The sequence below is a fragment of the Microcaecilia unicolor genome, chromosome 1, assembly GCF_901765095.1.
Source record: "Microcaecilia unicolor chromosome 1, aMicUni1.1, whole genome shotgun sequence".
Classification (NCBI taxonomy): Eukaryota; Metazoa; Chordata; class Amphibia; order Gymnophiona; family Siphonopidae; genus Microcaecilia; species Microcaecilia unicolor.
Genome location: NC_044031.1, coordinates 94,271,152 through 94,292,550, shown reverse-complemented (window position 1 = coordinate 94,292,550; position 21,399 = coordinate 94,271,152). Strand labels below are relative to the sequence as shown.

General features: G+C 40.8%; 1 protein-coding gene across 3 annotated transcripts in view; it reads right to left on the bottom strand.

Moving 5' to 3' along the window:
• The window catches only part of PARD3 (par-3 family cell polarity regulator), a 1,299,417-nt gene that overhangs the window by 46,643 nt on the left and 1,231,375 nt on the right, over window positions 1–21,399 (bottom strand). For 2 of the 3 annotated variants that reach the window (XM_030199049.1, XM_030199066.1), the window contains one exon: window positions 16,427–16,550. In XM_030199049.1, the coding sequence (XP_030054909.1) occupies window positions 16,427–16,550 (124 nt within the window). The remainder of the gene's footprint in view (window positions 1–16,426; window positions 16,551–21,399) is intronic. The other variant, XM_030199057.1, reaches the window with a different exon arrangement.

The window sequence follows — 21,399 nt, the reverse complement described above, 5'->3', positions numbered from 1 at the left end:
TCCTTGCGACGGACTGCAGTTGGAGACGTCCAAAATCGGGTTTCAATTATAATGATTTGGACGTCTCTGGGAGATGAACGTCTATGTTCCGATTTACGTCAAAAGATGCACGTCCTTCTCTTTCAAAAATGAGCCTGATAGTGTTTCCCATTGAGCAGGTGCTAAATTAAGCTGCTCTAACTGCACAACTGAAAGTTAGTTTGCATTAAGCACCATGCACTCACCACAATAGGCAGTCCACACAATGTAACAATACCAGAAAATCTCATAATGGATCAAAGTCACAAGAGGGATTCACAAGCTTAGATGGGTCTTTTAAAATGGCATGCTAGCGTTTTTAGTGTGCTAAACACTAGGGATGCCCAAAGGAATATATATAAAACGTTTTGGACCTGCTCATCTGAATATTCCACAAAGGAATATATGGGCGTTGCTAGTATTTAGTGCACATTTAATTTTAGCGCGCATTAAAAAAGCTGGTGCGCCTTTGTAAAAGGAGCCCTTAGTGACATTCATAAAGGATAGGCTGCCCAGATTTACTTGTGCAGCTTTACTTTGCTGGGTGGTTTAATTGTTATTCAACTATTTAAGCACCTGACTCTAATTAGCAAATTAATTATGCTAAAGAAACTAGGGATTGATTACTATTTCATACACTGATTCTGAAGTAATCTTATTGTTTCTACTTTAAAACCTAAATTAATTTACATTCTTCTTACTGCCTGATATAAGACCAGTTTCAATTGAATAAGAGTACCATGTTTCAAACTGTTTTTCTTTTGTTTTATAGAGGGGTTGATCCTTGATACAGCCGCTTGACGGTGAAACATGACTCATGTCTGACTAGATAACCCTCCATTGCCGACATCTTTTTAGCTAAGTAATGCTTGATATACATATGCACTATAGGGGCATTTAAAGATGAAGGAAGAAATTTGGAGTGATATATATAGGAACTGCAACACATTTGTACACAATCTAAAAAATAACAAAAAAATTATATTTGGACCAGTGATAAGATCAGGATTCTGGTTGCCACATCTCAAAAAAGATATAGTGGAATTAGAAAAGGTGCAGAGAAGGGTGACGAAAATGATAAAGGGGATGGGATGACTTCCCTATGAGGAAAGGCTAAAGCTTGGAGAAAAGGTGGCTGAGGGGAGATATGATAGAGGTCTATAAAATAATGAGTGGAGTTGAATGGGTAGATGTGAAGCGTGTTTATGCTTTCCAAAAATATTAGGACTAGGGGGCATTCAATGAAGCTACAATGTAGTAAATTTAGAATGAATCGGAGAAAATGTTTCTTCACTCAACGTGTAATTAAACTCTGGAATTCGCTGCCATAGAATGTGGCTTAGCGGAGTTTAAAAAAAGGTTTGGACGACTTCCTAAAGGAAAAGGCCATAGACCATTATTAAATGGACTTGGGGAAAATCCACTATTCCTGGGATAAGCAGTATAAAATGTTTTGTACTTTTTTGGGATCTTGCCAGGTATTTGTGACCTGGATTGGCCACTGTTGGAAACAGGATGCTGGGCTTGATGGACCTTTGGTCTTTCCCAGTATGGCAATACTTATGCACTTATGTATTCTTTTTCAGAGTGGTCAGGAAATAGTGGGCCCATCTGAAATCTCTGCTGAGGTCCTCAAACACTCAAAATTTTTTTTAGAACAAATACCTCAGATGCAAGCTTCTTCAGTTTACTAGGAAGTTATTACGCTAGTGGAACTTGTGAACTGTTCGTTGCCACAGCTGGTACAAATCTACAAGCATGAAATAAGAAACAAGCTGCTGTATTATGGAGCGCTTGAAGGTTTTTAAGAAGGAAGTTTGGGACACCCACATAAATTGTATTGCAGTATGGACAAGAATCTTCAGAGAAGGAAAATCAAAATAGCTATGGATACAGTGAAGCTGCCATAAAGCAAAGAGTCCCTTCTGAACCACACCAGAGTCCTGTTTTTATAAGGAATGCCTTTATACACTTCTGCAGTGGTGATAGATCTATGACACTGGAAGAAGGGTAAAAAACTAACAGGATGAAATCTGTATAAAAAGTACTAATTCCAAGATCCCAAATAAGTAAAGCGAGAGAGATAAGAAAAATGTTATACAGGAGAGGAGAATAGACCCTTGTAGGAAGAAATGGAGAAAGTGTGGAGAGGAAGAAGAGGAGGAGGATGAAAAGGTGACAACACAGAAGAAAAGAAACAAACCAGTTATACACTAAGCCATCTGATCCTATCTTAGCTAACTGTTCCAAAAACAGTGAGTGATCTACTAAATTACACACTGCTGAGAGGTGAAGCAAAATATTTATTATGACATTTGTATCCCGCATTATCCCAAACAGAGTTCAAGTTCAATGTGGTTTACAATCCAATTATAAGCAGGTACTATCTCTGTCCCCAGAGGGCTCACAATCTTGATGTTTGTACCTAAGGCAATGGAGGGTTAAGTGACTTGTCCAGGGTCACAAGAAGCTGCAGTGGGAATTGAACCCAGGATGCTGGGATCAAAGTTCGCTGCACTAACCATGAGGCCACTCTTCCACTCTAGCCAAAGCCACGTGGCCATCATTCAACACTGAATGAATTTCATTATGGGGGAGGGGTGGTAATAACAGTTTCAGTGCTATGTTTGGGTCTGAAGTCTGACTGTCTAGGTCTAGGATGAAGAACCGTCTTCCACAAGAGGAGAAAGTTGATTGAAAACAATCTCAGTTTTGAGAGTAAAAGAGATTAGAAACTGGCCTATAATTTGCAGGATCAACAGGGTTCAAAGATGATTTTTTTTTAAAGATAAGATGGAAGAATGCTTATTTTGAAGAAGGAATGAGCCCTCTAGAAAGACTCTGGTTAATTAACATCAGGGCCACAGACAGAAGCCCATGGGATGGTTGCTGGAGTCAGGAGGACGGTATTGGATCAAGAGGGCAGGTGGTCGCTAGAGAACAAGGGCAAAAGATGTTACCTAATGAAGATTAGGTAACAGCAGAAAAATTTGAAGATGAAGAAAGAAAATGGACTGAGAGTGCATCCTTGCTAGCGAGTGGGGAGAGGGGTGTGTGTGGAGAAAGCACAGATGAAGGCTGGAAAATGAAGAAAGCACATAAACATTTAGGGGTCCTTTTACTAAGGTGTGCTGAAAAATGGCCTGCGGTAGTGTAGACACGTGTTTTGGGTGCGTGCAGAATTATTTTTCAGCGCACATACAAAAAAATGCCTTTTTAAAATTTTTGCTGAAAATGGACGTGCAGCAAAATGAAAATTGCCGCTCGTCCATTTTGGGTCTGAGACCTTACCGCAAGCCATTGACCTAGCGGTAAGATCTCACCCGGTAACTGGGCTGTAATGGTCTACGTGTGTCAAATTTCACTTGGCGCGTTGTAGCTGCCGCGCGTCAGAAAATAAAAAATATTTTGCAGACGCGTACCAAAATTGAAATTACTGCAAAGGCCACACAGTTCGTTGAGTGCGCGTAGGTGCCTATGCGGCTTAGTAAAAGGGCCCCCTAATCTTAGACTGGAAGTGACAAGCCACATAGCAGAGATCCAACAATAAAGAGAAAAGCTTCCTAAAAGGATTAGAGGTATTAAATTAGTAAAGTTAAGACTTGTGGCCAGTTTTAAATGGTAAGCATAACAATGTTCCCACACTCTACAAGCCAGTAGTAGTAGTCCAGATGTTTTTGCTTAACCCAAAAGTCACTCTGCTACCCAAGCAGGTGCAGATCACTATGGAACTAGGGTTGCTTTTGAGAGGTATCTACAGTCTTATTCAGAACCCTGCCCAGAATTCTTGATCTTGCAAGGGAAGAATGTCAAAATTATTGGGAAAAAAGGGTTGGATAGGTCATGGGATCTACTTTATTGAACTGCTTAGTCTGGCTAATGAATGTTGTGGGAACTGGTAAAGACTAAGGAATAGAGATAACAAATAAAATTAACACATGATTAAAGTACGAGACAGGTAAACTAGAGAAAGATTTAAGTGTAACAGAAGATAAAGAAGGAGACAGAACTAGATCAAGGGTTTGACTCATCAAATGGGTAGGGAAGTGGAGTGGAGGAGTGGCCTAGTGGTTAGGGTGGTGGACTTTGGTCCTGGGGAACTGAGGAACTGAGTTCGATTCCCACTTCAGGCACAGGCAGCTCCTTGTGACTCTGGGCAAGTCATTTAACCCTCCATTGCCCCATGTAAGCAGCATTGAGCCTGCCATGAGTGGGAAAGTGCGGGGTACAAATGTAACAAAAAAAAATGAACATTCTAGATCTTTCAGGAAAGACAAAACATGAGATGTGCTAGGGCAGGCTACGCCATTAAAACATTAAAATCTCTCAACAACCTTGGAAATCTATGAAACTATCCTCCTAGTTGAAAAAAACCTAGGGGTAGATGCACTAAGGTCCTCAGAAGAGCCGTTCCCTTACTGATTCCATAGCGAATCGGTAGGGAACGGCCATGCATCAAGGAAAGGGAATGAAAATGAGTTGCTCGTTGTAGCTCACTTGCATTCTCTATTCCCTCGGAAATCAGTCAGCCAGTCGAGCATGCGCAGAGCAGCCAAGCGTTATGCTGGCTGCTCTGCGCATGCCAAAGACATCCAAAAAGGATGTCCCTGATGAGCACTTGTCAGAGCCGCGGGCCAGAGTGGAAGAAGGGGGTGGATTGTGGCTGACCGTGCAGATCCTCCTCCCCGGGAACGCGTGGCTCTGTGGGCGATGGGGGGTGAGAGTTGCCCTAAATGACCACTGCTGGCATCGGGACGTGCGAGGACATAAAAAAAAAACCTATTTGGACGTCCCTTTCGATTATGCCCCCCTCCAGGTCTCTCTCAGCCAATCACAGTGCGTTTAGCTGACACCGGTGACAGCTAAACGCGCTGTGATTGGTTGAGAGAGACCTGGAGGAGGGGCATAATCGAAAGAGACGTCCAAATAGTTTTTTGATTTGGATGTCCTCGCAGAAGACCATCACAAGAAAAAAATCTGGGAAAAAACGTCCAAGTGCTCATCAGGGCATCCTTTTTTTTAATGTTTCAATGAAAGACATCCATGTTAGGCACTTTAGAAGGACGGCCCTGATGAGCACTTGGACGTGGCTAGGCAGTGAAGGACGTCCATAAGGTAAATCAGCTAACATGAAAAGGGGCGGCGGGTGCAGCAGCAAGGGGATGCACCTCTCAGTTAATGCATGGATACTTAACCAGCAAAAGGGAGCAGTAAACACCACACTTGTGCTATTTGCAGTCAGTTAACTCAAGCTATAGAAATTTCACCTGTGTTAACCAAATGGAAAAATGCTGGAAATGCCCTGCAGAGCCTCTGTAGTTACCTGTATTAAATTTGGAAATGTGTCATAACCGCAAAACCTTGGCACTCTTCAGTAAATGGGGCCTAAGCGTAAAAGATGTGTTTACAGATTCCTTACATGAAGGAGGAAGCAAAGAGCTGTTTATAAAAGGAGCTTGACCAGAGGAGAAGTATAGAGACACATCCATAAGGTGCCCATGTGTAGAAGAAAGGGATTCGGCAATGTATGAGCAGAATCACGAGGAGCAAGCAAAGGATGCAACATATGGAAAAATGGAATCTCACAAGGAGGAGATCTTCCACTTCTGCAGATGGAGAAGTTTAGGGAAAGGCTCATAAAAACTTGTTGAATTTGGGCTTGGGGAGAAAATAAATACAAGGATTGTGGACAGGGATCTTAAGCTTGGCTACCTCAGGTGTTTGTGATCCAGACTCTTACTATACATGATTGGGTTATGTTGAAAAGTCATTTTTGAATTTGCCTGGTTCTGGTCTCAATGAATCTGCTGCTACTACTGCAAAGTCAGCACAAGGGATTAGCAGAAAAAACACAATCTCATCTCCTCCTCCCCCAACTGAAAACCCTTAGCTGGTTAGAAAAAACAATTGGGAGGTAGTGGGTAAAGGTGCCTCTGAGACAGAGCTACATGTGGAAATACTCAGTTCACTAAAATACTTAAATAAACATACCTGTTTAAATTGTTATTAGTCTTCCCTGCAGTTATTTCACAGAAAATCATAAAAAGTAGCATTTTGCAGGGCTGAGTATGTAATGCCATTTTGGCTTTATTTACAAAATTTTGAAAAACTGAAATACTCTTCCATGTTAGATATGCACATAGGGGAAAAAAACCTATGTTGGCTGAACTGTTTGACTTAAGGGTCCTTTAACCAAGCCGTGAGGAAAAGGGCCCTGTAGTAGCGACGGGGGCTGTTTTTCCCGCGCACCAGGGCCCTTTGTACCGCAGTGAGGGGCGCTTTTACTAAGGAATACTGAAAAATGGCCTGCGCTGGTGTAGGCGCGTATATTGAACGTACGCAGGTCCATTTTTCAGCGCACATGCAAAAAGGTCTTTTTCTGCCGAAAATGGACGTATGGCTAAATAAAAATCAGCCCATGTCCATTTTGGGCCTGAGACCTTACCACCACTCATTGACTAAGTGGTAAGGTCTCATGCGTTAACTGGGCGGTAATTGTCAGCATGCATACACTGCTGATTACCGCCCGGTTAGCACCACGCGGTTAAAAATAGACATTATTTTCTGCTGCACGTTTTGGACATGCATCAAAACTAGACTTACCATCCGGGGCACACGGTAGCCAGAAGGTATTTCTAATTTGACGAGCATTGTACGCACATAGGCACCTACATGTCTTAGTAAAAGGCCCCCTGAATAAAAATCCCCCAAAACAAAATGGCCATGTGGTAAGAAAACTTTTACTGAGTGGCCATGCGGTGGGGAGGCCTTACCACCACCACTGAAGTGGTGGTAAGGGCTCCCGTGGTAATCTGGCAGTAACCGGACAGCACGCGGCAATGCCCAATTACCGCCGGGTTACCACTGTGGTAACCATTTTCAGGATTTTTCCCCCCAGAAATGGCATGCGCTCAACTCAGAACTACCACCAGCGGCCGTGTTGACCTGGCGGTAGTCCTGGAATAGCCTGCATTGGGCTTACCACCACTCTGTAAAAGGGCCCCCTATTTATTAGGATTTATATAACATCTTTTTCAAAAAATTCTCCCAAATTGGTGACTTATTTTTGAACTATTTAAAAAATAACTTCTAGCCCGTCATGGTGCTTATGAATTGTGCTGAGGTATCTAGGACTTCATCCTTCCCAAGGTTTTTTATTCTACATTGGGAGCAGCCAGTGAAGAAACAGCTCTCTTTCAGTCTGCATCACACAGCACTCTGAGTTGTTTGAGCCATGCAGTACAGGAACTTGCCGGCTAATCCTGCAGTGTCAAGTTTTGTGAGACTTTCACGCTTATTTTCGAAAGAGAAGGACGCCCATCTTTCGACACAAATCGGGAGATGAGTGTCCTTCTCGCAAGGTCTTCCAAATCGGCATAATCGAAAGACAATTTTTTGACATCCTCGACTGCTTTCTGTTGCGGGGACGACCAAAGTTCAGGAGGGGGGGGGGGGGGGGGGGTGTCGGCAGGTTAGCGAAGGTGGGACTGGGGCGTGATTAGGAGATGGTCGTCCTTGGCTGATAATAGAAAAATGAAGGGCGTCCCTGACGAGCACTTGGCTGACTTTACTTGGTCCATTTCTTTTCACGACCAAGCCTCAAAAAGGTGCCCGAACTGACCATATGACCACCGGAGGGAATTGGGAATGACCTCCCCTTACTCCCCCAGTGGTTACTAACCCCCTCCCACCATAAAAAAACAAGTTTAAAAATACTTTGCCAGCCTCAAATGCCATACTCAGGTCCACTGCAGCAGTATACAGGTCCCTGGAGCAGTTGTAGTGGGTGCAGTGTACTTCAGGCAGGCAGACCTGGGGGGGGGGGGGGTGTTGGGGGGGCTCAACACCCAAGGTAAGGGAGCTATGCACCTGGGAGCAATTTGTGAAGTCCACTGCAGTGCCCCCTAGGGTGCCCAGTTGGTGTTCTGGCATGTGAGGGGGACCAGTGCACTACAAATGCTGACTCCTCCCACGACCAAAGGGCTTGGATTTGGACGTTTTTAAGATAGACGTTTTTGGTTTCCATTATCGCCGAATACTGAGGGCGACCATCTCTAAGATCGACCTAAATGTCAAAATTTGGGCGTCCCCCACCGTATTATCGAAACGAAAGATGGACGTCCATCTTGTTTCAATAATACGCGTTGCCCCGCCCCTTCGCGGCACCGTCCTTAGAGTTGTGCACCCTTGGAGATGGTCCTACCCATTTGAAAAAGCCCCTCCACAGATACAAGATCAGCACAAACATATTTACACTGCATGGCTCAAGCTCACTGAGAGTTGTATGGTATAGACTGCAGGATAGCTCCTGATTCTTGGATGGCAGTAAGGGGAGATATGATAGAGGTCTATAAAATAATGAGTGGAGTGGAATGGGTAAACATAAATTGCTTGTTTACTCTTTTCAAAAATCCTAAGACTAGAAGGCACACAATGAAGCTACAAAGTAGTAAATTTAAAACAAATCAGAGAACATATTTCTTCATCCAATGTGTAATTAAACTCTGGAATTCGTTGCCAGAGAATGTAGTAAAAGCAGTTAGCTTAGCAGGGTTTTAAAAAAGGTTTGGATAGCTTCCTAAAAGAAAAGTCCATAAGCCATTATTAAAATGTAGTTGGGGAAAATCCACCGCTTATTTCTGGGATGAGCAGCATAAAATGTATTGTACTGTTTTGAGATCTTGCTAGGTACTTGTAACCTGGATTGGCCACTGTTGGAAACAGGATTCTGGTCTTGATGGACTTTTGGTCTGTCCCAGTATGGCAATACTTATGTACTTATGTTCCTATTAGCAAAGCACGGAACAGGGGTGGAAGGGAAGGTGGTTTTGTCAAACCAGGCAAACCAGAAGTAGAGCTACTAAAACATTTATTTGCCAAACTGAGTGATATTGAAAAAAAAGAGGTGACCCAACATGGGCTGTGTTTCAGCTAGAAGAGTCTTCCTCAGGGGTCTAGAACATAAATAGATATGGAACATAATGTAATATAATTAACTAACACATTTCCATAAAGTGCCCCATTATGTGACCACTATTCATCGGTCTTTTCTTTATCATTTAGATATCAAAGGACTTGTACCAAGCCTGAGTGGTACAGTTAGACTCAACTATATCTTTAATTACAGCTTGAATGTATATCGAAGATTTACTTTTGTGCACACCAGTTCATTCTTGAATAGAACTTTTGTCACTCACTTACTAATTATTTTTATCTTTATTATTACCAGACTACCTCGGCTTCAGTTTTCTTTGTAGTCATGTACTACATATTGGTCACTTGCTAGGTTCTTTAAAAACTTAGTACGAACAGCATATGTCACAGTACGTCAGCACGCATTTTAATATAAATGATCCTTTTAATATACATTGATCTCATTTAAATATATGACATGTTTTATGACATCATACTCTGACCATTTATTTTTGGTGCTTTTTCCACCATCTTGAGTTTTGCTGAGCAAACACTAGCCAACACTGCATTGGAGCACTTTTGATTAAAGATATGGTTCTTTATCTCCGTTCTTAATCCAGATTTTTTTGCACCTATTACAGTCATCTATGCACAGGACACACCATACACTTCATATGATATGGATGTGGCTGTAATCAGGCATTGCAGCTTGCTGCCAGGTTACCGCGAGAGCCATTACCACCACCTCAAAGTGTTCCCCGCCACGTGGCCATTTTTTGGGGCATTTTACCTGCTGCAGTAAAAAGGGCCCTGGCGAATGGGAACAATGGCTCCTGTTAACTACAGCAGGGCCCTTTTCCCCACAGCTTAGTAAAAGGACCCCTCAGTTTGGCAAATAAACTTTTAGTAGCCCTACATCTAGTTTGCCTTGTTTGCCGGAACCATCCTTCCCTTTCACCCCATTCCATGCTTTGGTTACCTGTGGAAGCTGTATGAACCCTCCTTTTTTCTTTTGACCAGCAATATTAGCAAACCATAGGCAGGAGAAGAGATCTATCAAATCCCTGGCTGGCTGAAGTGATGAGCTGTGCCTGTGGGAGGGTTACCTAGTTGGGTGAGATGGTTGACTAGGAGGTGGAAGGAGAAATGGCTTGCTGGGTGGAAAATAATGGTTTTGAAATAATGGGTTGAAATGGTGGGAAAGAGGAGGGTTGAGAAACAGAGACTTGAGACAGGCTAGGGGTATGAGAGGGAGACTGCTAGAGGCAGGATGATGAGAGAGAGAGAGATTCAATACTCTCTCTGTGCATAAAATAGTGACATGTGGAACATGCTACCATTACCATGGCCATGCTCATCAGTTCTCTTGCCCAGCCTACTGCCGCCCTAGGTGGTCTAAGATTTGGCCTCAGCCCCTACTGCTGGTTCTAACTGTGGGAGCGGGGTACTCTGGTGATGGCACTGGCCAGATGAGTCCTCCTCAAATGACGTGGCCAAATTCATGCTGAGAAGTGTTACTAATACTGCTGTAGCTGCAATAATGGAATTGAGTGCTGGGGACCCTTCTCCTATTGAGGGGTCTTGATACCTCCCTGGCGTGTTACCTTGAGTAATCCCTTACCTTCTCCAACACTTGGTCATGTTATTGCAGTCATCTCCAGCAGCTCATATTACTCCCCATGAAGTGACCCAAAATGGGAAAGCAGATCGTCAAAGTCTCGCAGACCTGTAAACCACCTGAATGTCTGATGGTTCATGAAGACTTGTGCCATTAATGCTAGTGATGCTGAAAACTTTGTATATAATGCAGTTTCTTTCTTCATGTTTTCATTTCAATTTTATAATTCTATATGTAATCATTGATTTTGCTATATATTTGTACTTCATGCTCTCCTAACTGCAAGAGTTCTAATAGTTATACCACCTTACCCCTTCTTAATTGGCTTCCACATATTACTGCAAGATCATAAAAATTCCTGAGTCCCCACACCCAGCATTACTATTGCCAAGCAAGATGCAAACTATTTACCACATCAGGGCTTAACACTTCAAGCAACACTAGCTGTCTCTGCAGATGGTGGGTGGGGGAGTGATTATCCTTCATTTAGTCAATTCATTTCAAATCCAAACAGGACCTGCAGCCATGCTATTAAGGCCTTTGGTCTATCTAAATCTCATTTCTGCCAACAAACATTTCCTAAAGCCAAATCTTGTTACTAGCTACAGTGCAGGTGTACATTTCAGAACTATGTTTTGAAGCCAAAAGTTGAGAAGTGAGACATTTTAACAAGAGTAAACTTTTCACTCTGCAAACATTTCTGTGAACATTTGCATAGTTTCAAGCCCCCATTTGTATTTAATGCTTTAAAGTTTATTTTCTGCTTATTGCATGGTGGGTGGGAATATATTAAATTTCTTTGAAATGCTATATAATTGTTGTATATATAAAAAAATATATATATATGTGTGTGTTTGAAAGAGAAAAAAATGTAAGGTAATACCTTTTTATTTGACTAACCTAATACTTCCCTGACTGGCTGACACACTTCCTGTGGTTTAAAAATCATGGGCGGGTTCTTGGAGGAAGGAGCCATAAACCATTATTAAGCTGGACTTGGTAAAGCCATGGTTTATCCCTAGGGGTAGGCAGCATGTTCTCTACTTTTTGGGATCCATTGTGGGAAACAGAATACTGGACTCGTTGGACCTTTGGGCTGAGCTAGTAAGGCAGTTCTTATGTTCTTCCGCTGGTTTGAACAAAACAGAAGAAGGTCAGAATAAAAGAACACTACCAGAAAATACAAGTGGATTAAAGATTACTTTACAATAGGAGTGTTAGGGGAAAAGGTGGGGGTGAATGTGTTGGAGTGATAAGAAGGTGACAGAGAAACAGTAGAAGAATTTCTAGTAATGAGTTAAAAAAAAATCTCTTTTAAGTCCTTGCATATTTAGAGTCACTGAATGCTAATAATACTGCACTGATAGCCGGATGCTCAGAACTGCCACAGTAAGCCAAGAGCGCAGAAAAAAATACCACTAGAACAGTGCAGAAAATTAGCTTGCCCATGCTCAAAGGAAATGGTAAGCAAATTATATGTGCACTGTTAAAGCGAAAACAAGGAGGGGGACGTCCTTGGTGCATGTAACAGAAGAGCTTCACAGTAAGCCTAGCTCCCGTGTGGTTGCACCAGGCAAAACCCAAACGTGAAGCACAACTGGCATCTGGTTTTTGTGCCTTTAAATATAAGCTTTTCAAATTGGAAGGCTTATATTTAAACGCAGGAAACAGGCACCAATGTGTGCTTTCACTTTCAGACTTGCTTGGACTCTTGCACATTTGTTTCTCATTATTGGTGCTTAGGGACTTGCACGGGCTTCCAAATTGTATAAAAACCGGCAGAATTTAAAGAATGAAGAGAGGATTTCTCATGATTCTAACAAGCTAACACATGCTCCAAACTGGCGTTATTTTTTTACAGTGGTAAGGTGGCTTTGTTTTGTATTGGGAGGGAATAGGAAATGACCTCATTAATATGCATTTGACTATATTAGCATGCTATTTGCGCTAGTCTCTGGTGCGCTCACTGTTTCCCGTGCCAGAGTGTCTGAGCATTATGTGCTAGTTCAGCACTAATGGCCTTTAGTGCTCGAATGTGCTTTTTAGTATCGTGGTGTTAGGCAGGAGCTGAAGACTCTCATTTCAGATGATGCTCCACAATGGTTGTACAATTATTCTTTTTATATATATATACATTTCTATTTCAATGATCAGGGGTCTTTTTACTAAGGAGTGCTGAAAAATAGCCTGCGCTATTGTAGGCATGTGTATTGGATGCGCACAGGTCCATTTTTCAGCGCGCCTGCAAAAAAGGCCTTTTTTTAAAGAAAATGGTTGTGCAGCAAAGTAAAAATTGGCACGCATCCATTTTGGGCCTGAGACCTTTATTATTATTTATTATTAGGATTTATTTACCGCCTTTTTGAAAGAATTCTGCCACCCACTGACTTAGAGGTAAGGTCTCATGCGTTAACTGGGCGGTAATCGTCAGCGCGCATCCACTGCCAATTACCGCCTAGTTAGTGCCATGTGGTAGAAAATAAAAAATATATTTTCTGCCGCATGTATCAAACGCACATAAAAAATGGAATTACTGCCTAGGGTTCACGGTAGTTCCAAATTGATGCGCATTGGATGCTCATAGGTACCTACCCGCCTTAGTAAAAGGGCCCCTCAGTGAACAGAATGTTGGACCAGATTTCAGAAGTCACATGGCAAACAATTCAACATTAGTACTTGAGACTCCTTTTGCTGTGTTTATTTTTGATGATTTTAATATTTGTTCTTGCAGTATTTATGAATGATTTATATTTAATGGAAAACTGTATTATATCACAAACTGGCTTGTTTCTATAGCAAATGAGATTCATAAATTTAAGTAAAGGAAGGAAGGAAGGAAATGCTCTCTACAGCTTCCCAGATCAACAATATCTATTAACAATGGGCAGATCACAAATTTTTGTTTTCTTTAGTATTTCATGCTTTTTACTAGATTTTTAATTTCATTTGGGTTTTTGTGCATACTACTGCATAGTGTGCTATATTGCACACTAGGGTGGGTACCTGCTGAGAAAGTGCGCAGTAGTGCGCGCTATTGACAATACCTGAAAAAAAAAAGCAAAATTATGGATTTGTGTCTGTCTTGTTGGGTTAAAAACAGCATGAAACACATATCTCTAATATTTATTAAATGTGTCAAAAATGGCTTCACACACTTGTATCCAATCGAGTCACATTGCGTGTACTATACTATCTAAGACATAGCCAATGAGGCATTTTTCCAAAGCACTAAGCCTTCCAAAGTTCCATAGAAATCTATGGAACTTTGGAAGGCTAAGTGCTTTGAAAATATGAATATTAACTAATCAGATTCAGTGTGTGAAGTAATTTGTTGCACTGTTGAAAGCATGGTTACTTCCAAGATTCTAAGAAAATTACAAAGCATCTTAAAGGAACTCAAAAACAGCACCTTAACATCTTTAAATGACACTTTGGTTTCCATGCACAGTTTTAAGATAAAGTACAATATATATATAGTAGATTCTGCTTTTTCCCTCCTACAGATTGAAATGGAAATTAAGTGGTTGACCTTAAAACAGGCCTAGAAGCCATTTTACTAAGGCGCGTAGGCACCTACACATGTACAACGCATGTCAAATTAGAACTACCACTCAGCTACCGCGTACCCCAGGCGATAATTCTAATTTTTACTCTTGCTGGAAAATATTTTTTATTTTCTGGCATGCAGCTCTAACCAGGCGGTAATCAGCAGCGTACATGCACTGACAATTACTGCCTGGTTAACGCACGAGACCTTACCGCTAAATCAATAGGTGGAGGTAAGGTCTCAGACCCAAAGTGGATCAATGTCAATTTTTATTTTGCTGCACGTTCATTTTCGGCTAAAAAAAAAAAGGCCTTTTTTGCAGGCACGCTGAAAGTGGACCTGCATGCATTCAGAACACGTGCCTACACTAGACCAGGCCATTTTTCAGCACACTTTAGTAAAAGGACCCCTTAGCTGGTTAGATCCCATTTGTTGAAAACTTTCTCCTGCTGAATGGCTGTATCTAGTGAAACTATGAAGGTAGACAGCAAGATCTTAGGAGGATGAGGGAAAGCAGAAGTGAAGGATGAAGATTGGTAAGGGCAACAACATTGCTGGCTAGCACTGAATCTTTTTATTTATTTATTTTGGGGCATTATCTTGCTATTTCTTAGCTTCCAATTTCAATTTAGTTGGCTAAAAACACTCAGTTATATTTAAGCCCATTTTCGGCCAAGCTATGTTTATTGGCTACCTTAGCTGCTCAGTGGCCCTTTATATATTGGCTCCTAAGCCAGTAGGACTTCTATCACTTGAAGCTCTTGCACATAATCACTTAACTTAGGGGAGAATTCCCAATAACTAGAGTAGAATTTAAAAAAAAAAAAAAAGAAAGGTCAATGTTCTGCCCCACAGTTCAGGAATTCTAGTCCTAAGGTAATCAGTCTGTCCTCCATATAACTTCCTGCTCAATCATTACAGGAAACTATAAGTCAGGTCCAGTTGCCTGCTACTGGTTGCCATGGCATTAAGATACACAAGAGTTTGGTCCATCCCCAGTCTCTCAGAGTGCGCAGTTTTCTCACAGATAGTTTGCCCAAGAAAATGACACAATCTCTCACTTTGAAAACAAGCAGCATACTCAACAGTTGATGTTAACATGCCAAAAATAATTATCGCAGTAAAAACTAATGCAGACGCCAAAAGAAAATTCTTCATAATGTTAAATTATATTTTTTGGCACTAGAAAAAGGTGCACAGCACATTTTACTTTCACTTAACAATTACTATATTGTCACGTGAAACTAAAAAGTAGAATATTTGCCTAGAAGTATAATTTGCAGTTTTGCTTATTTTAAAAGGTACAGTGACCATTCTTTTTCCTCCTGTACATATAAGAAACCTCATTATTTAGACAGATGACAAGGGCTGAAAGGTTGGACTGTGTTGTGTCTTCTATATTCATCAAAATTAACCAATGACAGCAATCACAAACACAAAGGGTCTTGTTTACTAAGCTGTGGCTTAGTAATTAGGGCCCAAAATTGTGCATTCTAGAAAACGGCGGAAATTTAATTTACCTATGTTGATTTCCATCTCTGATCGTTGAATATGTTCATGCTACTATCGTCTGTTTCTTATAAGAAAATTCTCCCACTGTTAAAAAGTATATTACTGACTTGGATATATATTTGATATTCTATGGCTGGAATCTCACATACTGTTGAGCTGACTATTGATTTAGGAATATGGCAAATTTGATTTAAAATAAAGAACAGGGGGTTCGGCAGGTTTGCATATTTTTCACAAATACTGCTTTAGAAGAATGATCAGGAAGTCTTTGGTCTATAAAAAGGTTTACTTCTTTAGCACTTGGGAAACCAGATAATGAAGATAATTGCACAAAAATAAAATTCAAAATATAACTGCACACATGCAAGCACTCTTTCATATATACAAAAAAAGATTTCTTTTAAACTAAAGCAAATGATTTCTATTGTTTATACAGTCTTCCAGTGCATTCCAAGATGGATATCATTGATAATTTCAAGCTTTTTTATCATTATAGTTTTGAAGAATGAGGACTCAAATACATTCAAATTTATATCTACACAATTGCCCCTGAGGCACAAACTAAAGAATATGATACTTTAGATAGAGTAAAGATACTACACTCTAACAAGTAACAGAGCAACTGATAGCCCTTAAAGTGAAGGGCAGATGGCTAGGAACGATATGAAATTTAATTAGCAAGGACAGATTGCAGATGGAGATAAGAAAAAGCCAAGGGTTCAAGGGTCACAGGAACTTGGCTCAATGTTGCATGAAGGGCTAAAGTCCACATTGGAAGTGGTTGTTCTTAGTGAAAGCTCTGAGGCAATGTAAACACTCACCCATGGCTGTTCAAAACTGTAGGTACGTCTCCGGTCATCCACATCTTCCTCTTGCTTTGCTTGCTGAAATTCTTGTCGGAGACGCTGTATCCGATCGTGGTTGCTGGGTGTTGATCTGTTGCTAACAGAAAAAGAAAAAGAAAACCCCAAAGCTGTTGGTTAACTTCAAAGCAGTACTATTATCAAAAATCTTTTAGATAACTGTCACAAAATAGAAACAAAAATTATGACAACCTCTATTTTTTAATTCCAATATTTAAATCCAGAGAAATTTTAGTATGTGAACTTTAGGAAATCTCCTTGCCTCTTTCACCATAAGGGACTGCTGCCTGATGGATTCTCATCAAAACCTTACACAAGCATCATACTGATACACACAGGGGATCATTTTCAAAGCATTTGGACTTACAAAGTTCCCTAGATTACACCTCACAATGCATAAACATAGGGAAAGCAATGAATTAAAGGTGTGAATATAGATTAAAAAAAAAAAAGAACAGGCAAAAATCTGAACAAAAATGACATGCAGGAATAAGCAAAAGTCAAGCTAATATTTTGAAACCCCTTCAGTAACTAGTTCTGATACTTTAACATTTGTCATTCATGGTGCATTCCGTTTAGCAGATCAATAGCAGATTGACAACAGAACCAGAAGACCTTTTGGATGTAGTTTGAAACAATATCTTGATATGCAGTGCTGTAGCAGGGGCGGCTGGCACCTGGGGCGGGTCGCCGCGGCGCCCCCTCCTCCGGCGCGTACCCTCCCCCCCGGAGCGCATTGTACCTTACTTTGGCAGTGAGGGGCGAGCGGGAGGGCCGATCCGCCCCCCGAGCCCACGTCGCTGGGAGCTGCGTCGGCTCCATTGGTTCCTTGCTCTCTCTGCCCCGGAACAAGAAGTAACCTGTTCCGGGGCAGAGAGAGCAAGGAACCAACAGAGATGACACCCCCCCAGCGGCGTGCACCCGGGGCGGACCGCCCCACCGCCTCCCCTTCCTACGCCAATGTTGATATGGCTTCTATGCTATACTATGGGTGACTTTTGTTCCGTAATATCTCCATTTGGATTCACTGAGGATTACAATCAAGGAAAAGCAGCATTCTAGTCAGATGGAATTACATTACATAAAAAAACACAGAAAAACATAGCAAACAGAAATCAGATCTAAACTAGCAGACAAAAAAAACCCATCAATCCTAAATTAATCAATACCAACGGCAGAAAACATGAGCTTCCAGGCATTTCCTAAATAAGAGATAAGACAAAGTCGATCTTACAAAATTTGGCAGCCCATTCCGAACCTTAGTGGCTAAATATTTGAAAGAAGAAGCCAAACATTTTTTTTTAGCTTAACCCCTCTGTAGCTTGGATATGACATAGTGAAAGCTTGAGCCAAACCTATGCTAGATCTCACTAAAAGATAATGATTTGTTATTCCAACTGCATTTTGGCTAGCAAGGGATGTAAAAACAAAACATGCAATCTTAAGACCTATATGAGAGGAAAATGGAAGCCAGTGGAGCTGTCTAAGCAAGAGATGCTCTCACAAATTTGCTCGTGGCTTCCGTTATCACTGTAATTAATAACTGTATATATTATATAGTACAAATGTAAAAAGAAAATATGCTTTCAACAAGCTTAGTGAATTGTGTCTATTTTATGATATCTGCCCTCATAAAAAATCTCTTACAATGACTCCGAGTAGCACAGAAATGCTCTTGCATAAATGTATATCTGCCTACAAAGATGGAGTACTAATGCACAAGTGTATTTTACAAATGATGTGGATATACTGGAACTCTACCCTTTCTACATCTGAATTACACCCCTAAGAATACAAACAAACAGATAAATACAGATATATACCACCAAATTCTATATATCACACCTTAATTTCTGCGCGGAAATCAAAGCGTATTCTATAACAATGCATGTAACTTCACTGGTAAACCAGCTAATGAGCGCTGTCAATTGGATGTTAACAAGCAGTTATCAGGACTAATTGACATTAATTACGATTTACACGCACAACTCGCTAATGTGGTGTGCATAAATACCAAGTCACACAGTTGAAAAGGGGGTGTGGTTATGGGTGTGGAATGGGTGTTTCTAAAATCTGTCTGCATTATTATAGAATACACCCTCTCTGCGCCTAATATAGGTGTCACGATTTACGCCAAGTAAAACATGGCCTAAATGGACAGGACCAAATTTGGCTATTTGGAGAGGCGCTTGACATTATTCTATATACCACGTTGAAACTTAAGCCTGTTCTATAAAATGTAGGCATACTTTAGAGAATATGCCTAGGTGTATTTTTTTACTGCATGGATTTTTCAGGCACTATATACATCTACCCCAAAGCATAAATGCAGATTTTGGTGCATAGGTACCCCTGCGCATTTTTTAGAAGAACCATTTTCAACATGTACAAATGCTTATTTTGAAGGTAAAAAGGAAGTGGAACTGTGGGCAAGGGAAGGTGTAACGGGAGAAGGCTGGATTAGCAAGTAGCGTGAATGTTCACTGATCTGCTCCAGGGCTCATCCCTCTCTTTCTCTTCCCTGCAGACTGTCTGAGAAGGGCTAAAGCAGACCACCCCTACTGCTCTGGACTCTGAAAAACAGTGGCAGAGCTGCGACCCAGGTCATTTCCCCAGATATTAAGCTCTGGCTTTCCATGTGGAAAATGATTTACAAAATTACTCCATACCATAGAGCAGTGTAGTGGACAAAAACTACAATAATTTATATTCAGAAACCACAGTGATTACATCACGATTGATTAAAAGTTTGAATGCTTAGGTATGCTTTACATGTATAAAAAGCAGATTTATATGTGTCAATCAGTTTATCAGTAGACATGCTAGTACAAGTCATAACAGGTTAGATCTGGTAATGTTCAGTTGGGAATAGGACACATGGAGGGGCAAATCATCCAAGTCTGAACTGAGATGTTTTTCTCATTATGTCCAAAACCCCCCCACCCTTCTTACAGCCATTTTCAAACAGGAAAACTGTCTGGGTTTCCCTTTAGAAAATGGCTCAAAAATCTTTTATTGTTTATTATTTATTCCTGTTTGCTATACCGCTCTTATTGAGGAACAAATCAAAGCTGTATTCAACAATAGGCTAAAATCAAGTGAAGTTTAGAAAAGAACTCCAATTTTAAAATCAGTAAAGAATTAAAACATTAAAGAACTGTCACAAAGTTTGTGCAAAGCCTTGTGAATCATTGTAAGTACTGCGCTGTGGCTAGTCCAGTCGCTACAAACTTCATGGGCTACTAAGGTGAACTATGAGAGACCTCACAACCAAACAACCAAGCGAGTGCAAAATTGTGTTTGATTTCAAAAGAGAAACCAGGAAAAGGATCTAGGTGTTATCATTGATAATATGTTGAAATCCTCTGCTCAGTACGCAGCGGCAGCTAAGAAAGCAAATAGAATGTTAGGAATTATTAGGAAAGGAATAGAAAACAAAAATAAAAATGTTACAATGCCTCTGTATTGCTCCATGGTGTGACTGCACCTCAAATACTGTGTGCAGTTCTGGCCACCACATCTCAAAAAAGATATAGCGGAATTAGAAATGGTACAGAGAAGGGAGATGAAAATGATGAAGGGGATGGGACGACTTCCCTATGAGGAAAAGCTACAGAGGCTAGGGCTCTTCAGCTTGGAGAAGAGACAGCTGAGGGAGATATGAGAGGTCTATAAAATACTGAGTGGAGTGGAACAGGTAGATGTGAACTGCATGTTTACTCTTTCCAAAAAATACTAGGATTAGGAGGCACAAAATGAAGCTACTAAGTAGTAAATTTAAAGGAAACTGGAGAAAATATTTCTTCACTCAACATGTAATTAAACTCTGGAATTCACTCCCAGAGAATGTGGTAAAAGCAGTTAGCTTAGAAGGGTTTAAAAAGGGTTTGGATAATTTCCCAAAAGAAAAGTTCATAAACCATTATTAAGATGGACTTGAGAAATTTCACTGCTTGTTTCTAGGAAAGGCAACATAAAATCTGTTTTATTCTTTTAGGATCTTGCCAAAAGTGACCTGGATCTTGCCATCCACTAACCTGGATTGGTCACTGTTAGAAACAGGCTACTGGGCTTGATGGACTTTCAGTCTGTCCCAGTATGAAAACGCTTATGTTCTTAAGTTCTTATATGAACCGTTGGGTTATTTCTACACTGAAGAATAGGCAGAAATTGAGCAAAACATTGGTGCAAGCAACAGTGCTTGAAATAGGCAATAAGAAACAATTGGAACAGACACAAACAAACAGTTTTGTTAGATCTTTTTCTTTAAAGTAAACTATTTTTCTTCTCCGTGGATGGAAGCCTTGAATTCCTCCAGACTTCATTTCTTCTCTTTGCTGGGCTAAAATCTTTGATTCATTCCTTTCAGATTATTTGGACCTCCAGCAATAATTCTCCAATGATAGCCACTATCCAAACTCCAAACTAATTGAATCACTTCTTACTCCTTCAGGCTCATGGAGCCACTAGGGAATCAGTGCATACCACCAAAATAGGCCCACAGAGCCATTGGATGATGACATGGGAATAAACTCCAAAAATTGGGTCTTCTTCCAGTTTAGAGATCAATGATTGCATAATTAACCTCCTCCTCCCACCACTAGTCTGGCCACCTTGGCCTTTAGTCCCAACACTACTAAGGAAGACTGGAAGTAGAAAGGATTACTTTCCTTTATACAAAGACCGTCTTAGTCTAAGAACCCACTTCCACAGACTTGCAATTGCTCAGACCTACAATCCCTATCACTCTATTTGAAGAGTAGAATGACCCGAACGAAAGAAAGAAAGAAAACACATTCCTTCCACTCTAGAGGTTTTATGCTCAAAAAGATATCATCCCATTGGACTGTCTTCTCCCAATACACTCCCAATATGGAACACATTTTACATGGATACCTATGTCTTCCTTGCTTGCACGGAAAGGTATA